The 23,006-nt window shown below is 47.5% G+C and overlaps 3 protein-coding genes across 4 annotated transcripts in view; 1 reads left to right on the top strand and 2 right to left on the bottom strand.

The window, feature by feature from the left end:
- Window positions 1-1,044: 1,044 nt before the first annotated feature.
- LOC311160243 (hemoglobin subunit alpha-D) lies at window positions 1,045-1,892 on the bottom strand. The gene is made up of 3 exons (XM_084216859.1): window positions 1,778-1,892; window positions 1,459-1,663; window positions 1,045-1,224 (listed from the first exon to the last, which is right to left on the bottom strand). The coding sequence occupies exons 1-3, from the start codon at window positions 1,867-1,869 to the stop codon at window positions 1,096-1,098; spliced, it is 426 nt and encodes a 141-aa protein (XP_084072985.1). The 5' UTR covers window positions 1,870-1,892; the 3' UTR covers window positions 1,045-1,095.
- A 2,338-nt stretch (window positions 1,893-4,230) lies between these two features.
- On the bottom strand, window positions 4,231-6,143 carry LOC311160157 (hemoglobin subunit pi; the record flags this gene model as incomplete). The annotated part of the gene is made up of 3 exons (XM_084216653.1): window positions 4,231-4,359; window positions 4,918-5,122; window positions 6,049-6,143. 3 exons carry the CDS (start codon window positions 6,141-6,143, stop codon window positions 4,231-4,233), a joined length of 429 nt encoding a protein of 142 aa, XP_084072779.1.
- A 5,829-nt stretch (window positions 6,144-11,972) lies between these two features.
- Window positions 11,973-23,006, top strand: part of NPRL3 (NPR3 like, GATOR1 complex subunit) — a 41,504-nt gene continuing 30,470 nt past the window's right edge. Inside the window, exons 1-4 of one of the 2 annotated variants that reach the window (XM_084216271.1) lie at window positions 11,973-12,107; window positions 13,585-13,654; window positions 18,564-18,602; window positions 21,956-22,085. In XM_084216271.1, coding sequence (XP_084072397.1) covers window positions 11,990-12,107; window positions 13,585-13,654; window positions 18,564-18,602; window positions 21,956-22,085 — 357 coding nt within the window. In that variant the 5' untranslated portion in view covers window positions 11,973-11,989. The remainder of the gene's footprint in view (window positions 12,108-13,584; window positions 13,655-18,563; window positions 18,603-21,955; window positions 22,086-23,006) is intronic. The other variant, XM_084216272.1, reaches the window with a different exon arrangement.

Raw genomic sequence — 23,006 nt, 5'->3', positions numbered from 1 at the left:
TGGGGGGGCTGATTTTCTGGGAAGCAGCAGCAGCAGGGCAGGGTCTGCTGCATGTGTGAGCATGAGGAGAGCTGCCAAGGCAGCAGAGCCCTTCAGACTGGAGGCACAAAAACAAGCAGGTGTAAAATGCACATGAGCACACTGGGATGTAGACTGGGGTGCATTTGAGGATGGAGCAGGAGTGCTGTGGGTTCACCCGCAGCTGCTGCCACGCTCAGGGATTGCCAGGCCTGTTTGTGAGCAGGCAGGGTCCCTGCATGCCCCTGCCTGCCTCCTGCTCACACCTGGACACTCAGGCACCTCTCTCCTGCAGGATCTCATCTCCTCCCTCTGGTGTCATAGCACAGAGCAAACCCAGGACTAATTTAGTATCTCGTAGCCCACCACCTGTGATCACTGATTCTTTTAAAATTCAGGCTTCAAAGTCCTGACACCAGTGTCCCTGTACTGGACTGCAGCTTTGCCCATCCCATTCCTACCCTGCCCAGGTCCCAGGGGGAGAGCAGACACCTGGGGCAGGTGTGGAGGCTCTTCCCTGGCAGTTGACTGGGATTTGTGGTTCAGGAGATTGAGTCCCAGAACAGTCTTTGTGCTTAATGGTCTGCGGTGGACTTTTTTCACTCCATGAATTCTCAGATTGCTTCTGGAGCTCATGCAAGCACTTAGCTCCCGCAGCACTCCTAATAAAGTCTTAAAAAGCCATCTCGATAGATAGAGACAGGCAGGATTTATTCTACACCCCCATCACCCCCCAGGAATCCTTCAAGGGAATGCAAGGATCACATTTGTCTTGGTGAAGCCTTCGCCCTGCTCCCTGCAGGGATGCAGGCACAGCTTCATTCCCTGGGTCCTGCCATCAGCTGCATCCCGTGCTGGGGAGGATTGGAAGCGAACAGGGCCCTGTGGGACAGCCAGGGAGCCCAGGGCTGGTGCTGCCCTTCCCCTACCACATCCGTCACACCCGCAGCCCCCTCCCTCCAGCAGGAACACCGCGACACTCCAGCCCACCCCAGCCCCCGGGCCCGGCACAAACGGACGCGTTGCTGCAGCAAAATAATAGTTTTTTATTGATGGTATACAGGCAAGGCTGACAGCTCATCTGTACTTCTCAGCCAGCACGCTGGCCACGGCCGACATGAACTTGTCGACGGCAGCGTGCACCTCGGGGCTGTAGTCTTTACCCAGGCGGGTAGCCAGCGACACCTGCAAGCACTGCGACAGGAACTGCAAGGAAAAACGGGGCTTAGCACCGCCACTCCAGCCCCCGTGTCCCCATCCCGGACCTGTGCCACACCCCCAGTACCCCATCCCCTGCTGTCCACCCTGATCCCCCTCCGGCTCCCATCCCGATCCCTGTTGCCTATTCCCTGTCCCTCAGTCTCCATTCCCCACCCCCTGCTCCCTGTCCCTCCATTCTGATCCCTGTCCCCAGACTCCATCCCCATTCCCCCTGCCTGCCTTGAAGTTGACGGGGTCCACACGCAGGTTGTAGGCGTGCAGGTTGCTGAGCTCAGACAGAGCCTGGCTGAGGTTGTCCAAGTTCTTGACGCCAGTGCTCAGGGCAGCCACCACTTTCTTGCCATGGCTACGCATCTGCTCGGAGCCTTGTGACATGTCGAAGTGGGGGAAGTAGGTCTTGGTCGGGGGGTAGGATTGGAACATCCTGGGGGAGTGGGACAGTCAGTGGTGCAGACCCCAGCCAGACCCACCACACTGGCCCCTCTGTGGGGCTCCCACCTCCTCCTCCCCCTCTCCCATGGAGCCCCCAGACCTATACCTGTACAGGGCATCGGCTCCGACTTCCTCCTCGGCTGAGCCGAGCTTTGCCCACATCTGCTGGAGCAGCTTCTTGTCCTCGGCGGTCAGCATGGTGGTGGCTGTAAGAGTGCACAGGGATTGGTGGCAGCAGCATTGCAGGGACGCCTTTTATAGCTGCTGGCATCTCCACCCAGCCTTATCTTATCACACTGAGGCACGGGGGGGATGGTCAGGCCCTGGGCAGCTGCAGCACTGCCTGGGGGGCCAGCTGCCTGTCCTGCCTCACTGCACCAGCCCAACACCACAATGGGGAGGGGGCAGCACCTTACCAGGCTGCCTCTTGGACAGCAGCAGCCCCAGGCATGTCCCAGGGGCGCCACAGCTCTGTCCACCCTGGCTGGCATGTGCCCAAACCTGCTGTTGTGATCATCATTCTCCACGGATAGGCCAAGGTCCTCCTTGGCTCTGAAGGTGTTGAGGTAGGTCCCACAAGTGTCCCATGTCCCCTCCAGGCTTTGGCACATCCAGCCCCTCTCTGCCCCAAGAGTCCCATGGTCTCTGAGTAGGAGCCATGGACAAGCCCTCCCAGAGAAATGCAGGCAGGGAACAGCCTCCTCTTCGGGTTCGTGGTCTTCCCAAAGTCCATCCTGTGATGCTTGTCAGTCTTGGACTCCTTCCCTTCTCCCCACACCAATGTGTGCTCCTGCCTCTCCCCATAAATGCTGGGAAATCCCTCAGGCCCCATGGTGTCTGGTCATACAATAACAGAATGTTAGAACAATCAAATTATTAATGTTGGAAAAGGTGTCTAGGATCCTCGAGCCCAACCATTCCCACAGCACTGCCAAGGCCAACACTAAACCAGGTCCCCAGGAGCCACATCTACACATCTGCTAAATCCCTCCAGGGACAGGGACTCCACCACTGCCCTGGACAGCCTGTGCTAGTGCCTGACAAGGCTTTCAGTGGAGAAATTTTTCCTAACATCCAACCTAAGCCTCTCCTGGAACAATCTGGGGCCATTTTGTCTGACTCTCACATCCTTCTCTCAGCCTCTGCAAGAAGGAGTTGGTGCAAACATGGGGTAAGGGACACACCAGATGCTGACCTAGCACATAACTCATGGATTTAAACCTCCAGGTTACCTGACACCAATGGATGCAGAATGCTTTAAAAGCTGCTGTGGTGACATTTAGATGTTTAGAGGCATTTGATGGCCTGAGAGTTTCCACATCACCTTTCTCCCCTTTTTCCAAACAGTCCCTAAATTCCATGGGTGAGACGAGGACTGCCACTAGCAGTGCTGGCTCAGGGTGGCCATCAGAGCAGGCTGAAGGCTTTGAATCCGCTGTTTCATGCCAGAAGTCTCTGAGACAGGAGCTGACAAGGTCCTGTTCTTCATGTTTTTGGCCAAACTGCTCCAGTTAAAGGCTGATGTTCCAGATTTTGTTGAGCAGCATTTGCACAGCACCAAGACTGTCTCTGCTTCTCACTCTGCCCCCACCCAGGGAACAGATTTTGAAGTGCTGGGAGAGGACACAGCCAGGCAGATAAGCCCAACTAATCAAAGAGGTATTTCATACCATATAACACCGTGCTCAGCAATGAAAGGGAAAAGAAGGGTTTTGAGGGAGTTTTAGGGGGGTTGTTTATGGTTTTTGCTCATGAACATCAGCCTACCCATGGGATGTGGTGAGGGATTGCCTTTGCATCCCCAGTTTTCTTTTCTTCCTTGTGCTTCCACTTAGTCTTCACTTACTAAACAATTATTTCTGTTTGTTTGATCTTGACCCCAATTTTTCTTGCTTTTATCTTCCTTTGCCCTTCACCTCATCCCATTGCAGGGGGGAGGTGAGTGGGCAGCTGGGGTGCAGTGGCTGCACAGTGGGGTTAACCCACAGAAGAAGCACATCAGATACCACATCCCTGCCCCATGGAGAGAGGCACAATGAGAGGACAATGCCCTGCATTGCAACACAGGTTTGGTTCCCAACAGGCTGGGATGGGTTTTGGATGGGTCCTAGCAGGGTGAAAGATCTTTCCTGGTCAGCCTGGAGACAGACTGTGGAGGACATACCTTGGTGAGCAGCTGCAGTCACAGAGCTCCAGCCCATTCTAGGCTTCTGCTCAGTGCTATGTAGCTCCCACTGAATGTTATGTTATCCTCACTGAATTAGCATGTGAATTAGTATGAGTTCATTAGTATATGAATTAGTACATGAGTTTATAAAGTTTAATATTTCCCCATCCATATTGTGTAGACATTTCAGAACACCCCTGCCTGAATAGTTAGGTGTGGGCAGAACATACTGAGAAGAAAGCACAGAGACCATAGCTCACATTTGAATTATTTATTGGGTTTTGAGATGACTGAGCCCATGCAGCAGGGATTTAAAGAGCTGCCCAGGGAGGGCTGATATCCCAGCAGGGCTGGGCTGTGGATGGGCCTCCCTCACCCTCTGTTGAGGCCATTTATCTGTACTTCTCAGTCAGAACAGAGGAAATACTGGACAGGAACTTGTCCCACGCAGCATGAACTTCTGGGGTGAAGTCGCTGGGATAGTGGGCAGCCACGGAGCACAGGATACAGTGGGAAAGCAGCTGTAAGGGAAAGCAGCATGAAATCCATCACAATGAGTGCCAGGTATCAGTGTAAGGGCCTGCAATGGACCTTGGGCTGGCTGTGCTTGGGGATGACAGCTATGTGTCCCAACCAGGCAGTGCTGCTGCCTGAGATGGGAGTGAAGAAGAACAGTTGTCTTTTTTGCAGGGCAAAAGGCACTGCTTGATCCCATTCCCTCTTCCATGTGCCCTTTCCTTCTCAAGTACAACAAAGTGGGACTGTTTATACTTTATTAAAACTTTGTTCAAGACAGGTGATGTAGCTTGATGTGTGAAGCAGATGCATGAATTGCAGCAAAACCAGCAGAGATTTGAGTCAGTCTAACACAAACCAGAGGAGCTCCCTGAGGAGTTCTTTGCCTGCACTGGGCCAGAACTTTCATTAAAAGACTCAATCTCAGGTTAAAACTGATATGAGAAACCAGCTGTGCAGCACAGTCAGGGATCAAGCTGCCATTAGCCCACATGACCTGTAGTGTCTAATTTTGTGATGGCAGGACCACCCTTCCACCCCTGAAAGTCTCTGTGCTCACTCACCTTGAAGTTCACGGGGTCCACCCTGAGGATGTAAGCATGCAGCTCGCTGAGCTTGGCCAAAGCCTTGCGGATGTCATCGATGTTCTTCACAGCCTCCCCGATGGCACTCATGACCTTGGAGCCGTGGCCACGGAGCTGAGTTGAGCCTTGGCTCAGATCAAAGTGAGGGAAGTAGGTTTTTGTCGAGGGGTAGCTGAAGAAAAGCCTGGAGGAGGACATGAGGAAGAGGGTCAGCAGAAAAATGGTATGAGGTGGTAAAACCTCAGAACAAGTGCAGTGTAAACCTTCTGCAGCACATGCAGATTAGACAGCAGTATTATTTGTACCTGTGTCTTATCTGAAAAGAATTAAGTGTATAAAAGTATTTAAAACATAATGTAGTTTTGTGTTTGATTTTGTTTTAATAAATAAAAGCCCCAGCTTGTCACCAAATTCCCAATGTATTATATTACAATGAAGTTTCCAGGACCTTCAAACGAAAATGAAAAAACAAGAGTTTATATGAATGGTACTCAGAATCCTGAAAGCAGCATCACAATACTTTATACTGAGCTGTAAATAGCGTTTAAACAACTTTGAATAACATAAAAGTGTCTGATAATTTCCAGATCCTTTTATGTCAGGTTGCTTAATTGGTATGGACTTTGAGTTACTGTGCCATGCTTCATGCAGGGGATCCAGCTGTCTTCTTTCTTAACAGTTTGTTACTTAATAACTGGAACAAAGAAAACTGAGCATCCAGTGAATTTAGTGGACAGCTATTCTCTTAATGCATAAATACTGTAAGAGAAAGTGCATCACTTGTACAATAAACCACTTCAAGTTTATCCCCTAACAGGGATAATGGTGTTTAGGACACTGAGTATGAACAGCTTTGAATTCCTCACCAGTGCTTCTGGCTATGAATTCTTCTGTATGGCTATAAAGAAAAAATAAACCTATTAAATTGTTAAAAAATCATGGTTTACTGCTAGATTGTGAAGCATTTAGTAGCAACTCCTGAAGATTACATATCAAACAGCACAACTCTTCATCAAGTCTCCCTGGTCTCAGCCTGCTCTCACTCTAAAAGTTCTACAGGAGATGCACCCCAAAAGCAAAGCCCTCTTTGGAGGCCAGCTGGGGCCTTACCTCTCCAGGGATTCTGCCCCAATGGCATCAGCCTGGGTGGCCACCTTGGCCCAGATGGTGACCACGGCGGCTTTCTCGGCTTGGGTCAGCGTCATTGTGCAGGAGCTGCTGGCTCTGTCCCCTTGCAGTGACCGCCCAGGGCAGGTTTGGACTCACCCCCCTGGCAGCCCTGGTTATAAAGGGGAAGGGGGGAGAGGACCCTGGTGCCTGTCCACACTCATTGGTCACTCCAGAGGCCCACTATGGACTGGGGGACACTTATCTCCCGAGAGGCAATGGCTACCTTGGCAAGGGTCAGCACACTGCCCGCCCTGCCTGCTGGCCTTATCAGCTTCTTGCTTCTTAACCTAACAGCTGCGTGGTCCAAAGAAATTGTCTGGACACGTATTGATACATGAGCAGAGAGATAATGCTGCAAAATTCCATTGATGAGCATTAGGACACATCTCTAAGCTGAGGAGTGTGTGGGCTTCAGCATGCTAAGGAGCCTGGAGAGGAATCTGCATTTCCCCCCTTGGTTCACAGACGTGAACACAAGACCCTGGGCCTTTCTGACCCAGCCACTTCCAGCATATGTGCAATATTTCACATAAAATGCTTTGTAGGTAGTGGTAGGGACAGGCTGGGAGATCTCTAGTGCAGCTCAGAGGAGAAATGAAATCCTGATTTTTTAAGAGTAAGTGCAGATTTTGCCATTTGCTTCAGGACTTCACTTTGTCAGCCTCTTGCAAAGAATTAGGGACTCACTTTACAATTGCTGCCTGGGGATTACTTTGGATACAGGAATAGAGAGTTTGTGAAATTGAGTATGGCGCTAGAAAAAAGTGTGTGTGTGAGAAAGCTTAGTCAGATTTCTTTTTTTATAATCCTCAAACTGTACATCTTTGTTTTCTAACTGTGTGATCTTACTGTTAGTTGTTCCCTGCACTGTAAAATAGCACTCAGCACTCCAGTTAGTGCTGGCTGTGTGGTGCTGTGTGCTGGACATGCACAAGAGCTCCTGGTCCCACAGCAGATGGCTGGTACCGTCAGGGCACGGGCCCTGGCTGGGTGAGGGACACAACAAGCAAAACAAAGACCAGCACAGGTCTGTAATCACAGATAAGTGGGCAAAGTGTCAAAGAAATACCATACTGGAGATGGTTGCTGCAGAACCTCTGGGAGTAAATATCCTGCCAGCACAGAAAGCAGAGGTAAATCTCTTTGCCACACTGATAAACAGCAGCAGCCTCAGACATCAGACACCACTGAGAGCTGGCAGCTGTGCAAAGAGCGCTGGCTGGTACAGTCAGAGGGGTCAGATAATGTTCTCTGCCCAAGCAGCCCTGCACACTTGTGTGGAGAAGGTTGGTGTGTCTCAGCCAGAGATGTGCCTGCATTGGACAGCAGCACTACCCACTGCCACAGAGGGTGTTCCCCAGCCATGGTCATCCTGCTAAAGGGAAAGCCCTTCTAGGGATAATGATCCCTGGGTGGTGCATGGACTGGGGCATCCCAAGATGTCACACAGGAGCGTGCCCAGGAGCCCCCCAGGAGCCACAGGGAGCTGTGCTGTGCTGCTGGAAAGGTGCTGGGTTTGAGGTGGCACCCATGTGTGTGTGCATGGCAGGGATCTCTTCTGTGCTGTCACATGGGCCTCTCTGGGTAGACTCCACAGCCTGGAGGAGTTGATCCATACACACTACAGAGAGACACCACTTTCCTGGGGCTGTGTCTCTGCCACTGCATCCTGGGCTCAGAGGGAATGAACCAGTGGTAGGGTCAGAACCAGGGATGGCGTCAGACAGCAACTTCTGTATCCTCTGGTGTCCCCACTTTGCTGGGGCAAGTGGCACTTGCAGAAGGACTCTGACTCACCCCTTGTACTCTGCACTGGGCTCTAATTTAAGCTTCTCTGCGTGCCATCTGTCACACAAATTGGAATAAACCTTGGGCTTTCCAAAGCACTTGGGGCCTCTGAGTCTGCAAGCCCAGCTGGGTTTGGGGATCTTGAATTATCATCTCCTCCATGGAGGCCAACAACTCTGGGATTTAGTTTCAGATTGTGTTCAGTGCCACAGCTCCTCCTCGGTAGTCCTGACCATGGGCTGGGTAATTCACTCACTTTAAGAGGGGATATGAAAGCAGACTCATCTGAGACACAAGGAGGACAATTGTTTTACCACAGGGAATATTATCAGAGGGCTCTTCCTATACCTTCCCTTTGACAGTGCCACACCCATCCTCTGAAAACCCAGAGCTCACTCTGGCTACACAGGTGCAGAGCAGTGCAGCCTCCAGTTCAAAGTGCCACTGGCAGCACAGGCAGAGCCAAGGCAAGGACAACATGGTATTCAGTTCATACAACTTAAATGGATGGCAGTACCAAGAGAGGCTGTATTCATCATCCCTTGCTACACACATTTCCAAAACCTGCAGTTTTCCCATAGAAAATTTACTTTGAAAATATAGATGTTGTTGTGAAATATCCATTTACATAATGTTTTTGTCTCCTCCCCAAAGCGCTGCCTCTTATGCGTTGCGTTGCATGGCAGGGCTCCAAGCTCTCCTCAGTGAGAGTGCTTTTAATCAGGGGTTACTCAACCAAGCTGTGACCCAGATAAACACAGGGATAAGGCACAGACCATGAAGATTCCTTCCTATTCTGTGTAACCTGGGCTTTGCTTCTCTGTGACTGCAGGGTTAAGGTTTGTGTGCGCACAGAGTGATGTCTGCACAGGAGAATTCATCATCACTGAAATCATTATGGAATTTGAATTATTTTTCTCAGAGTGACTCCGGCACTATCTCAAATGCCAGAGCAGCCAAAATGTGACAGTGGTTTGCTAGAAGAAGCTCATTGCTCAGTCAGGATCAGGGCTGTGCTGGGGACTGTTGTGGGAACAAGCCTGGTGGGAGAAGTCTGCTCCTCAACACAACCTGACATGGAAAATGACCTGACTTTGCATGAACCTCTCAACCAAATTCCTCATTCCAGTGCTCCAGCTACCGATGGGGTAGTGAGATAAGGGGGTCCTGGCCTCAGGAATGCAAAGAGCTGGACAACATGACTGCTGCTGTTCTTCTGTCACAGGGCCAGTAGTGAAGATGTGTCCTCTGGGAAACCCCACCAAACCTGCCTTCTTCTCACGATGATCCACAGCTACGCTGCAGAATGTCAACCTTTGGGCAGGTCATGAATCTTTGTCAGGAAATCACCAAAGGGGATTTTTTTTTTCAATTAATGTAGGTATTTTTAAATCCAAAATCTGTTCCAAAAGCCAGCTACCAGAATTTCTCATTTTAAACAGCAGAAGCAAGCAACAGACCTATTAGCTAATTGTAAAAGTGGGATTTTAATTTCCAACAGCCCTGACTGTAAATCCAATTGAATGGCATCACTGTGAGATCAGGGATAACTTTCCCCATGGGACTGTATTATTCACAGGAATTGCCTTCCCCTCAAGGAGAATGCTGTGGATAAGGGGGGGACATATATCTGCTCTAACTCTGAAATATTTGAGGCATATTACATTTTGAAAGTCTGGAAAGTGGAATCTAAATCCTGGCTTTACTCTTTAATTTTCTACCAGGGCTTGAAGAACTTGCAATCATTGCTTTAAATGACAAGGCTAACTACAACTAAATGTCCAAGAGCTGGGAATGACAGATAGGCCTATAACTTATTATTTGAGAAAGTAAAATTATATTTTGAAGCAGGCACACTGAAATTTTAACGTGACAGCCCAGTGCTGGTGTACAAGGAGTGCTCTGCTGTGATAACATGACTGGTCTTTAATCACCCCAGGACAACTCTCTCGCCTCAGCATCGCCTCCTCTTGCTCAATTGTTATCACTGGCCTTGTGCAGAATGGCCCTGCAGATTATTCCCTGCTGGGGCTGCTCATCTCCCTCTTTAGCTACCCACCTCTGTCCTGTGTCCCTGGTGGGACTGCAGAGCAAAACCCAGAGTGGGGATATCTCAGAGCGTCCAAGCATCTAAGTAATGCAATGAAATACAGAAGAATTCGCATAAACCCCCAGGGTATCCTCAAATACAATTGCTGATAACTTCTGATCTTGGTTAAACACAAAAAAATAGGAAGGCACCAAGACTGCTGCCAGGGGAGTAATGTCACCCTTCCTAATCCAGAGGCAGGAGTAAAAGCACAAGAACCATGAGATAGGATGTATCAGAGCTGTGAAGTGAACATGTGCAACAAGCCCAAGCCAGACTTTCCATGAGCATGGATGCTCACAGGTCTGACTTCCACAGCTGCCTCCCTGCAGGCACCCTGGTGTCACAGAATCATTAAGGGTGGAAAAGCCCTCTGCAATCATTCATCTGCAATATTGACACGCTGGACTTGGCAGCTCTGATGGAAGCAATCTACTGCCAGATGGTGGAAGAATGGAGAGGAACTGGAAGGGAAGACAGAGGGATTCTTCACCTGCAAATCCACCCTCAGTGGCACCCAGGCTGGCACAGGGAGGGTGGAGATGCACATTCAGCTCCTGCATTGCATCTTCTGTCCATGGCAAACCCAGGAGAGCTCATCAGTTCCTCTCTCACTAGGGAAAAAGCATCCATGGCCTCATTCCAACCCACAACAAATTACCTTTGTTCTCCCAATTAATTTACCCTTCTGCTCAGTGTGCGGCACATGTGTAATTAGCTCCAGAAAGGCAGAAATGTTATTTCAAAAAACTGCTTGAAATGTCCCAAAGAGGCATTGCAGCAGGCTTCACCCAGTGTTCCTTTATTTCCATTCCCAGTCTAATTACCAATGAGCCTCCCTATTTAATACTGTTTTATGGAGCTCTTCTTTTCTTCCCTGTTGCTACTAGAAAGTTGCTGATGTGGAAAAAAAAAAAAAAAAAAAAAGAAAAAGAGGGAAAGTGTCATGAGAAGAGTCATGGCAGACTGAGTGCACTTTGAAAAATCCCTGTTCACACACACACTCCAAGGTGTTGGGTTAAACCAGCACTGCCAAGCTCACCACTAAACCATGTCCCAAAGTGCCACACCTACATGTTTTTTGAAGACTTCCAGGGGTTGTGATTCCACCACTGCCCTGGGCAGTTCAACTCTTCCATGAGGACAATAACCCGGGTGGGTCTGCGTGTGGGGGAGATGATGAGCCCTCGCTGCTCTTTGTTACCAGCTCTCAGGAAAGTTCTGAGTTAATGACTGAACCGTCTAAAAGCCCACAAATGACCCAAAATGGCCAAATAACAGCACTGGGTGGCCCAGGATCCTGCAGCCCCTGTGGAGGGGTCCAGGGCTGGGGCCAACATGCGCTGTCTGGGTATGGGGATGAACTGGGCATGCTGGGCCATGCTGGGGCCACTGGGCTGAGCTGGAAGGCGCTGGCTGCAGGCATGTCAAGCATTGGAATAAACTGGGAGTGTGCGGAACAGGGAGTGCTGTCCGTGGGACACTGGGGTGGTTGAGAGAAAGTGTCAGGTGCTAGTCAGAACTGGGGGCACTGGGCTGTACTGGGAACGGGGCTGTGTGTCAGGCGCTGGTCCTAACTGGGGATGTCGCTGTGGGTATGAACCCACAGAGGTGCTGGTATGAACTGGGAGCACTGGGCTCTACTGGGAACGAGCTGTGGTGGCATGAGATGCTGGACAGAACTGGGGGCGCTTGCCTATATTGGGGATGGGGCTGTGTGTGAGGTGCTGGTCTGAACTGTGTGTGAGGTGCTGTGTGTGAGGTGCTGGCCTGAACTGGGGGCATCGGCTGCACTGGGCACGGGCCGTGGGGCGGAGGACCCGGGCACAGACGGCCCCGGGCACAGACGGCCCCGGGCACAGGCGGGCACAGGCACAGGCCGCCCCGGGCAGAGCCGCCCCAGCCGCGCCGGCTCCCCGGTGCCGGTAGCGGCGGCCGCACCGTGTGCCGGCGGAAGCGGAAGGCGCAGCGGCCGGGCCCTTCCTGCGGGCAGCCCGAGCCGGCATGGGCGAGAGCACCAGCCCCATCAGCGTGATCCTGGTGAGCTCGGGCAGCCGCGGCAACAAGCTGCTGTTCCGCTTCCCGTTCCAGCGCGGCGCCGAGCACCCCGCCGCGCAGGACAGTAAGTGCCGCCGCCGGGAGCTGCGGCTGCGCCGCGCCCGCCGCAGCCTCCGCCGGGGCCTGGCATCCTCCCCTGGGGGGTTGGCACCCCACACGGACCCCGCACACCCCCCCGGGGGTCCGGAACCCCCCTCACATCCTTCACATTGTCCATGGGGCCTGGCACCCCTCACCTGGCACTCCGCACCCCTCACACTGTCTGTGGGTACCTGTCATCCCCCCACACATCCCTCACACTGTCTGTGGGTACCTGTCATCCCCCCTCAGACATCCCTACACTCTGTGGGTACCTGTCATCCCCCCACACACCCCTCACACTGTCTGTGGGTATCTGTCATCCCCCACACACACCTCTCACACTGTCTGTGGGCACCTGTCATGCCCACACACACCCCTCACACTCTCTGAGTCCCTGTCACCCCCCCAGACACACACCCCTCACACTCTCTGGGTCCCTGACACACACCTCTCCCACTCTCTATCCATACCTGGCTCCCCTCACTCCCCCTGTCCATGAGGACCTGGCTCCCTTCGCAGCTCCCCATGGCACTCTGCACCTCTCAGCCCCTGCCCTGCAGTGCCCTCACTCCCCCCAGGTGCCCTCGGATCCCTCTCATCCATCAGTTGAGCCACATTAGTGCCAGGTGTCACTGTCCACCTGGTACCTTACCTCTGTCCCTGGGGCAGGTGAATCCCGTGGGTTTTGGGAGCTGTAGGGGAAGGAGGAGGCAGGATGAGAAGGAAGGCACTGATTTGGAAGAAGTGATTCAGTAAACACTATAAGCTTTAACCAATAATGAGTAGGAATTATAAAATTTTAGTCTGTGGTCTTGAATAGTGTGCTGGAGGAGGTTTAATTTCTCCTGGAAAGCAGGAGTATGGGACTATTCAGGTGCCAGCACTGCTTGCACTGCTTTGAGGCATGTGATTTGGGACAGTGCCTGTGGCTGGACTGGGACCAGTATCAGAGCAGGGCCTAAAGGTGCTGCAGGGTGATGGAGGTGTGGGATTTGGGTTGTGGGCTAGTGGCTGTGTGTCAGGAGGTGTTTAACTCCCCTGCTTAGGTTGTGAGTCAGTTTATGAAGAGAGAATCATCTCTTAATTCCCTTTTCATTTTTATAGGTGAAATATGAAAAGGGGTTTATTTTGCTGACTGTTTCCCTGCCACCCTCCCCCCCTCCTGCTTTTTGTTGATAAAGGATTTCCCGTCCTCTGACTGTGGGAGCATTGTAATTGTCCCAAAACCTGAGCAATAACGAGGGAAATTGCATTGGTCAGACTTTTACTTTTTGCTCTCGCACTACAAGCTGTCACCTCTGTCAGTTTCTGTGAATGTTTCACTTTCTCCTTTTCATCCCCTGAAGGATAAAAATTTTCTCCTGTTTTTTTAATGATCTTTTGAGTGAGAATAGAAAAACATACAAACACACATTAAGCAGATTTTTCCTGGGTAAATTTATCTTTATTCTTTGCTTCAGACAAACCAAGGAGTCGATATGCTGTGAATGGCTCTGGTGACACCACAGAAGATCAAGATGGGGACTCCAGGTAGGAGGGGAAACATTTCTTCTGCCTAAGAGGTTGAAATGGAGGAGAGTCAGCCTCCTGTTCTCTTCCCTCCTAATTCCTAGGCACATTCTCTTGGACTCTGTAGAAGACAACCTGGCAAAAAATGCTTTAATATCAAGTTATCAGCAACTTAGTGCTTAGTAAAGAGGACTGTCTCACCAGGGAATGCTGCTGAATCTGTTGTTTCCTGGGTAAGGTCAGCTATTCTGTGCTTGTTAGAAAGGCAATATTGCCCTTTCAAAAGCAGGAGTATTAATCCTTTGGCAAAATCCCACTTTTCTTTACCTGCCTACTCCCAACTGGATATATTTTTCAGTTGTCTCAACTTCTTCCCTAGCTCATTCCATGTCTTATGGAATTTCTGTGCACTAATGAATAACTAATTTTGTTTCTGCAGACAGAGCTGCTCTTGTGTCAGTGGCGTGACACAGTGGCTCAAAAGGAAACTGACACTTAAGAGAGTTTTTTAAGTACAGGAAATCAGAGGGTATCAAATGCACTGAAAATAGCCAGTGTGCTGTTCAGCATGTGTGTATGTATGTATGGACCCTCTAATTAGTTTTGCTGAACATTTGAAATCTGCTGCATAGTTCTAAATTTATCACTAGTAGATATGAAAGAAATCTGGAAGAGAAAAAGTGTTTTTGTCTGTTGGCCCATAGTTCACTTGCAGATCTTTTTTGTGATATGTATTTTAATCTCCAATATTAATAAAAAAGAGATAGTTGCTGCTTTTCTCTTTTATAAGAGGACTAAAGAAGTAATCATTATTTTGTAAATGTAAGATTGCTGTTAACTTTATGACAGAGAATGGTTTAGCTGAAATTAACATCACCCACGTGACTGTCAACATCATCAGTTAATTTCGTTTTCCAGGACTGGGATCTTACGAAAACACATTTTGATTGAGGTAATTTGTATCTGCTGCCTCTTCTGATGCCTTTGAAACCTTCAAACACAACCTTTGGTTGTGTGTCCAGTGAGTGCAGCATGGACAGGGCACAGCTGCAGGGGGAGCAAACCATTTGTATGTTTGGGAACTGGTGACTGGCTTTTCAGGCTGGGCTGTGGACAGCAGGAGAGCCCAGTGTCACTTTTACTGGTTATCCCAGGGGTTTTGTTGGTGGCTGTTCAAACCCCTGGCTCTCTAAGTTCCCTAGGTACATTCAGAAGGTGTTGGAATGATACCAGCTTCTGTCTGACACTGATTCTTGTTGCCTCTGCTGTTTAGGCAGGTTGGACAAAGCACTTAATGTGTGGCTGTGTTTATTGTATATTGCCTGTGTTGTTGCGTTAGTGTGAGACAATATGTGGTTACTGCAGTGATGTAGGAAAAGCTTTTATCATTTAAAATGATGGTCAGGTGAGAAAACTGCTGGTGTTTTCCTGAAGCAGATTTTTAAATTGAATGTGCTGGCATGTAACCTACACTACACAAATATTTAGATTGTTTCATTGTAGTGATGTCCAGAACACTGGGCATGAAAGTTCATGCTTAATCTCCTGGTCAGGTATTTGTTACTAATAAAAGAATTTTTTCAGATCTGTCTATATCTCCCATGCATATGAAAAGGGAAATAGAAGAGCAGCAGCATTTCTGTTGGTCTGAAAGTTTATTTCCTCTAGATGCTGGATGTTGGAGTCTAGCTGGTTCTGCTTATATGGCTGGGCATCTGCTTTCTGAAATTCAAAGTCCCTTTCAAAAATGTGTTTGTTTCCAGTTTGATTACTGAAAGTTTTTTCCCAGCAGCAATGTAATCATCACTCTTAAGTCCCCTGCATCCCACACAGCTGATGTAGCAGTTAAATGTGTCCTCTTCAGTGGTACCTGAAGAATGTGCTGATGCTCTTTATATACTGAGTGCTGTTAATTTAAATTAGACAAGAGGAGCTTTGTTGGCAAAGTTCATATTTTTCACTGACTGGTACAGGTGGAAAAAATATGCAAGTTTTAATCCAGCAGAAGACAAAAAGGCATCTTCAAAACTGTCCAACAGCTTGCTCCAACTTTGATTTGTATCAGGCAATTTTAGGAGTAACAGACGTTGGTGCCTTAGAATAGAAGAGATTCCAAGGGGAGAGTGGAGGCAGAAAAGTGCAGATCCCTTGGAGGGAGAGAGATGCAGCTGCTTTGTAAGCTGGGAAAGGAAAGGAGTTTAACCTTCATATGCCATGAAACCAGCATCATCATTGATTTTTTTTACTCACCAACATTATGAATTTTTGCTTTAGTTTGTGTGTTTCCATTGAAAATCAGGTTGTAGAGACCAGGAATGGAGGAACTGGTTTTGTGAGAGCCATTCCTTCAGTGGCAGCTCCATCCCTGTAAGATCCTTCTTCTGCAGTGCAGCAGTTCCCTTCCTGGACACTCAGTGCACTCAGTCCATGGAGAGAAGTCATCAGCATGAAGTCCAGTCTGTTTTCTGGTGGCAATGATTTTCTGTCTGCAATTGTCCACAATAAAAGTAATTTATGAAATGGTTTTGTATTATTTTTGGAAGACTTCATTGAGGAAGAGTTGGAAAAAGGTTCTTTTCAATCCCTGCATGTCAGGAGCACCCATGGGTGGTTTTGGTGGCACAAAGTGAGGCTGTGGAGTGGGCAGACTGCTAGGTTGAGTTGGTGGTGTATGGCAAGTTTGATAATGTTGTAGGGTTGGGGTTTTCCCACTGCATGCTCAGTACAAAGGTTATTTCAGATTTATCTTGTAGCTGCAATAGTTCCTAAGAGGGCTGGAGTCATCCTTTTTTATACTGGATGGCTGTCTTTAATTTATTAGTAATCTAGCACCAATTGTGTCCTAGGTAAGATTTACTGTTGGTTTTTCCCCTGAGCTATTGGAACCCATATCAATTACTTTGTAGCTGACCTCTCCTAGAGCAATTGAGGTGCATGTATTTCTTAATGCTCTCAGGAGGGACAAAATTAGATCAGTTTAGGTGCCTTAACTCCATTTCCATGTAGCATATTTGTATAGATAATTGGATTTCTTTTAGCCTCCAGGCTCAATTTCCTGGTCATTGTTATGCTTTTTTGGTTTTTTTTTATAGACAATGGCAGCCTATTCATGATAATCCTTCCTCCAGGTTCCTGGGGTGTGTTTGCTTGTATTCATTTCTGCTCCACGGAGCTGTGTTTGGGTCTTCAGAGTACATATTTTATTTCCTGCTGAAATCAAGTTGAGCAGCAGAAGTGTTTGAGGTGTGTTGATGGTGGCCATGCAACAAAAAGGTATTCAGAAGACTGTCACTGTCAAAACAAATTGCTTGTCAAGTGTCTCTCTTTGTTGGCTTCTTCTCAGTCTTTCATCATTTGCACTTTTCAAAAACATCCTTCAGCTTCTGAGTGTTTTACCAGGAATACACCCCCTCCCAATGATTATGGATATGCCTGCCAGTCTTCTGTCTTTCCCCTGAAAAAATATGAGGCAATTACTCCTTTGAAGCCATAAAATAATGCTATGTTAAATTGGTTTGGAATAGTTTTTTTTTGGTAGTTTTTCTGTAGGTGGTATAGCCAGCAAGCAAATATTCTAATGAGGAGGCACATATAGTAACATATGTTACAGCAGACTTTGCATTTTTAGTAGCAGAGCTGACTAACTGAAGGAGTTTTAGCAAATTTAGCAAATATTTCTCATATAAAAACCCCAAGTTACTGACAAACAAGGGTTTGAATGTCCCTTTCTAACAAACAGTAGTTCTCCTGTGATAACATTTGTTTCCTCTGTCCCTCTTTCACTGGACTCCAGTGTTCTTCCTTGTATTTGTTCTGAAAGGCTTCCTTTCTGTAAGCCTGTGCTTTTCCATTCATGCACCCATTCCTTGAAACACCCTTCCTGCAATGTCACCCCATTGTGTAGTTTGTCATTTGGACTCTCTAGGTTCTCTTTTCACCATCACTGGAGGAGATCTGCTGTGTTTTGTATTAGGTAATTGTTGGAGGTTTTCACTTTGCCTCCCCTTTCTCATGTGGGTTAGTATAAAGGTTTTATCAGATTCATTTTTAAGTACATTTATGCAGTTGTTTCAGGAAACAAGTCCTTTTTTAATCTTAATTGGGGGGAAAAGTGGCAGTTGGATGTTGAAATGGAAACAGGTGTTTCTGATGTAAAAGTGAGTACAGGTGCTAACTCAGTCCTGCTCTGTACACCTGTTGTAAACAAGGCTTTAGGATTCTTTGCCTTGAAAGCTTGTTCAATCTCCTTTTCCTAAGTTGTGCGTATTGCCTGGGGCACAGAGAGGGGCAGAGAAGGATTTCAGTGTGCTGTGAGTCTGGCCAGCCTTGTGCCTGCTGTGTGGATCCCTGCAGGAGCAGTAGTGATGTGTGTGCCAGGCCCTTTACAGAATCCTGCAACAACACTTGGCATCTTCTTTTCTTAAGTCTTGTGGGTATGGAAGCACTAGAACCAGCTGGGAAGAGCTGTGGGTCATTTGGGGCTGCATGGGAGGTTTTTTGGTGGAAATGATAGCAATAGTCTAGGAAGGAAACTGAGGTTTAGAATCTGCTCTAAATCAGGCTGCAACCTCTTCTGTTTCTCTTAAGGTAAGCATGAATTAAAAAGTGTCATGGAAATCAGCTCCATAAATGCTGTGTACTGTGGGAAAACACATGGCAGCAGCCACTGCTAGTGCAAGGACTAAATTACCTTAGCCTGTTTTCTCCATGTTGTCAAACAGCCTGCACTCTATCCCTGGAATTCGCCTTCCATTAACTTTAGACTCTCCTCAACAGTGATATTTCCTTTACAGGAGTTTAACCCTTAATAGTTCATCCTAGTTTTTAATATTATCTCTTTTTTTTTTCTCTTTTGTATTTTGTGTACTTGCCTCGTTTATTTTCTTTTGTTGTGTTTTGTTTTGTGTTTATGGCCATGTTCCCATTTCAGAGACCAATGTCCTCTAACTGATGAGCAATTGGTTTCAGGGTAAGACCAAACATTCTAAACAATCACCTTTGTCTAGAATGGCTTTCTTTTCTCACCATCCTTTTAATTGTGCTTTTGTTTCTGGTTTCTGTTTTACACTGAATGATGAGAAAATCATATGCTAAATCACAGTGTCTGTAGGAAATGTATTGCTAAAGGTTTGTGCCAGGATAATTACCAAGGTCTTACTAACATTTCTGTGCTTCCAGTAGGGAATCCAGAATGGGTTCACTGTCCCCTCTGTGAATTGGGAAAAGCTGGGATGCTCTGGGAATGCAACAAATATAGCCTTGGCATTGTAGTTATTCCAACAAGGAGCCCTGAATCAAATTGTTTTCTGAGGAGAAATGGCTTGAAAGTACAGATCAGTGAGTAGAGGAGCCAGGTTTGAACAGCTGTGCTGGTTGCTTGTTCTTGGTGCCCCACTCAGCTGAATGGGATGATTACACACAGAGAGGGAAAAGTGCTTAACTCAGAGCCCCAGAAGGAAAAAAAATAATGCATCCCTAGTCCCTGTTTAACATAAACCTCACCTACATACTCAGATCCTGTTATGAACTACTTCAAAGAAAAATTCTTAATAAAAGCCTTGCTTTGAATTCCTGTGGCATATAAAAAGTTACTATCCATTCTTGGGGGAAAAAATGAATTCATGTTTGAATCTTCCTCCCTTCTTTTCAATGTGCTGTTGCTATGTTGTGCTCTGGAGAGGAGTGGTAGAATATTTTGGACAAATCAAAGCTTTTGTTTATTGTATATTCTTTCTGCCTGCTGAATTCCTTAGTACAGAAAAGGTTTGCTTCCCCCTGAAATTCACAATATTCAGACTAATCTCATAAAAGGAGAAGGGCTACTGCCCAACTGCAAAACCTAATCTGCTTCTAACAAACTCTTGGGCTCTTAGAAGTCAGTGGTTTTAGGTCATCTTAACATACCCCAAAGATGGGAAAATGTGTGTTGAAATATTTAAAGTGTCATTTTCTAAGATGAGGTGACTAATTGAAGTAATGGGAGTAATAACACATCTGCTGTTCCTCGATTTCCCTATTGTCCTGAGGTCTAAGAAATGTCAAAATTATGTAGAGCACTGGGGGTTAAAAAAAACCCAGACAGCAGAACTATAAATCCAGGCTGTCAGAGGAGGAGAATGGGGCTGGAGTTCAGGTGACCCTTGGGAAAGCCTGTGGTGATAGGAGGTGCACCTGTGACAGGATTCTGTCCCTGAGTATGTCCTCTGGCTGCAATTCAGTACTCTCTCAGACACAGAAGACCCTGCTAGTGAGAAGATCCTGAGGACTTTCCAAAATCAGCCTTTTAATCTCTTCCTACCCAAAGAGCCATATGCAAGGTAGGGCAGACAGGGCCATTGGTGTCAAGAGCTCCCCTGGGAAACTGCTGAATTCCCACCTTTAGGACCACTTTTATCTGTTAAAGGATCTGCTGGTGTAATTCCTTGTGGAAGTTATCAGAATGATCAGTTTATCAGCTCCCTTTGCCAAGGCTGGAGGAGGGAAGGGTAACTAATTTCTTACCAGGAAGCTGACATTTTCTAGTTTGCCCTCCTTCTCCCTTCACCCCCCAAAACATATGCTCCTTTTGGATCCACTGCTGTTCCCATCTTCCTGGCTCCACGATGAGCCTATTAACGAGCTGCTGAACAGGGCAAAAGGAGGAGGAGAAGCTCACTGCTGTCGTGGTGACTTTTTTTCCTATTTTGGATGTGATCTCCAGGGACTGTCAGTGAAGGCTCTGTTCCAGTGCTTTGCCCTTTTCTCCCAGACTTCCCAAGTTGTGCAGCCCAGTGGCTGAGGAGCATGAACTCAGTGGCCCCAGGAGTCTTTGGCTAGTCTCTGCTTGCCCTTAGCTTGGAGTTGGGAGCAGAGCAGCCGGGATTTGGAAGTTTGTACACAGCTGCTCCTTCCGTAAACCAAACATAAGCAGCGTGCTGTGGTCAGTGACCTGCTTGTACAAGCACCAGGGGCTTTGGCAGTTTGGACCTGTGTGGTCCTTCATCTCCAGTATTTGTAAATAAAAGGAATTCCCCCTGTGTCCTTGAGTGCATTTGTCTTAATTTCTGTCCTCCATGACTCAGAGGGAAGCAGGACTAAGGTACATTAATTGCTTCTCTGGGCACGGAAGGCTCACTTGTGGCCAAGAGATAAGGTGAGCACAGCACACACCCATGCCTGCCCTCCTCTCTGAGTGATACTGGGTTATCTGGGATACCTGCCTGCTCTAGGGGGATGGTCTGGCAGGGGCACACATCCCTGGGTGTAAATACACAAAATGCAATAAACATTTTCATTCTTAAAAACCAACTCTCATCAGAAAGTGGTCTAAAATTCATTTGGTCAAGTAGGAGAGTCCATAAAACAGATGAGGAGAGAACTTGTTAATAACAAGCCTTGCACTGCTCCTATTCTAGAGCAACAAGTTTACTCTAGCAGCTGAAGTCCTCTTCCCTGTGGTTTTGGGCTTCACTGTCCCAGGGGACACCTCGAGGAAAACAAGTGTTGGTAGAGACCAGACCAATGCTGTGAGGCCATCAGAGAGAGCAGTTGTGGAATTCCTCCCTTGTCACACAGGATTTTTAGCTGGTTTTGCAGCAATGGCTGTGTTTCACAGGGCAGACCCCTTGTGGGTACTTGCCCTCCTGTCTCAGAGCTGCTGCCTTGCCCTCACCAGTCCAGAGCAATTCAGTAACCCCATGGCTGGGCATTGGGAAGGGCCTGGCCTGTCATGAATGTGGTTTATCAAATGAGAAAGCCCAGGTGAGGCCAGGCAGCTCTTGGAAGGTGCCAGTGGTCTGCTGAGCACAGGTTGGGATCTGTTAAATGAGGAACTTGGAATGTCACTGATGAGCTTTGGGAAAGGAAGGACAAGCATTGGCTGTGTTTCTTTTAATTGAATCAGCTCTTTCTTGCCTTCCCCTCTGCCATACTGAGTGGCTTAAAGATTTCTGTTGTGCTTGAGTGACAGGCTGTGTCAATATGTAATTGCTTAGTAAGTTCATTAACCTGCAGCTAAATCCAGGCAATGGCTAACTCCAGCTCTTTTTATATTTAAGCAAACTGCATCTAATCTTTTCAATGTATTTTGCTGAGCATGTAATTAAATGAGCATGACCCTGCAGTCTTTGTTGTGAACGCTTCCTGTTTTATAATTGTGATGATCTGAGGGATGTAATTTAGGGGTCCTTAATTTTACATAATTGGTGGTACTCCAGGTACAGCAATCTAGTCACAATTTACAATGCCTTAAAAACTTCAGAGTTAAATATATCTGTATTTGGAGGACTGTTTTGGGGGTGTGCTTTTTGAAAACTGTAATAACTTCTGTTTCTGCTCTTCAAGGTTTTCAGATGTCATCCTGGCAACAATTTTGGCTACCAAGTCAGATATGTGTGGCAAAAAGTTTGAATTGAAGATTGATAATGTTCGCTTTGTTGGCCATCCCACCTTGCTCCAGCATGCCCTTGGGCAGGTAGGTGTGAGATCCCCTCAGGGGACCTGCCTTCTTCACAAACTGCCTGGCTTTAGTGAGGAAACCTGCAATTCAGAATGGCCTTGTTGGCTTTTGAGCCTGCTTTTACTTCCTGGTGCTCCAAGCTGTCTTTTACTTACTTCTGGGTCAGTGGAGTAAGGGGCAAACTGAGGGAGCTGTCAGTGATCACAGAAACTCTTCTGCTTACTGTAGGGAAGCAGTGTGAGTAAAGAGAAGTAAAACTGGGCACTCCAACTCAAAAAGCTGTTTCTCACTATTTTAGTTACTGCAAGTTAGATTTTAGCACCTCTAATTAGTGTGGCAGTTTAAAAAACACCACCAAAAACCTTCACAAATGCTAAAAGCTGCGTCAGCCTTGTTTGGCTTTTAACTTTTCCTGAGGCTGAAGATGATCCACAAGACTTAGATGGAATATGTAGGATGTTGAAATAGATCTAGAATTTTCTTGTGGACCAAGTCAGGCTGCTGTTTGCATTGAGACCTTCCTCCATGGCCTATGTTTTAGGTGCTTAAAATGAGAGCAGTTTGCTGTCTGGGCTATGCAAAAGGCCCTGCTTAAATCCAGGAAAGAATTCACCTGTTTCTGTATTCCTAATATTCCTTGTCCTGTTCCTTCTTTCTGCTCAGCTGTAGGAATGAACTAGGTTTTGGTAATTTCTGAATCCAATGCTGATCCCTGTCACTGAACTGCTTTGGTCTCATTTTTCATCAAATTTGCTAAGTCATTCCTTTTTTCAGGGGAAAAAGAAGTCTGCTTGCCAATTCTATCCTGCTTTCTAGCTATAATTAGAGGTGGAAACAGCTTGTTGGTAACTGCTGCATGATATTTAGAGGACCAGACTGCTTTAATCCCAAGTGAGGAGCTGCCCTAAAGCATCAAAAGATGCTACTTTGGGAACT

The sequence above is a fragment of the Fringilla coelebs genome, assembly GCF_963513975.1.
Source record: "Fringilla coelebs genome assembly, chromosome: 16".
Lineage (NCBI taxonomy): Eukaryota > Metazoa > Chordata > Aves > Passeriformes > Fringillidae > Fringilla > Fringilla coelebs.
Note: the sequence above shows the minus strand (reverse complement) of the source record. Positions and strands in the feature narration are given on the sequence as shown.

Excerpts from the sequence above, each read along its gene's own strand:
- LOC311160243 (XM_084216859.1), bottom strand. The coding sequence starts at position 1,869 with ATGCTGACCGCCGAGGACAAGAAGCTGCTCCAGCAGATGTGGGCAAAG. Across the intron at positions 1,664-1,777 it reads GGAGCCGATGCCCTGTACAG|GATGTTCCAATCCTACCCCC; the intron begins GTATAGGTCTGG and ends CCACTCCCCCAG. Across the intron at positions 1,225-1,458 it reads TGGACCCCGTCAACTTCAAG|TTCCTGTCGCAGTGCTTGCA; the intron begins GCAGGCAGGGGG and ends TTTTCCTTGCAG.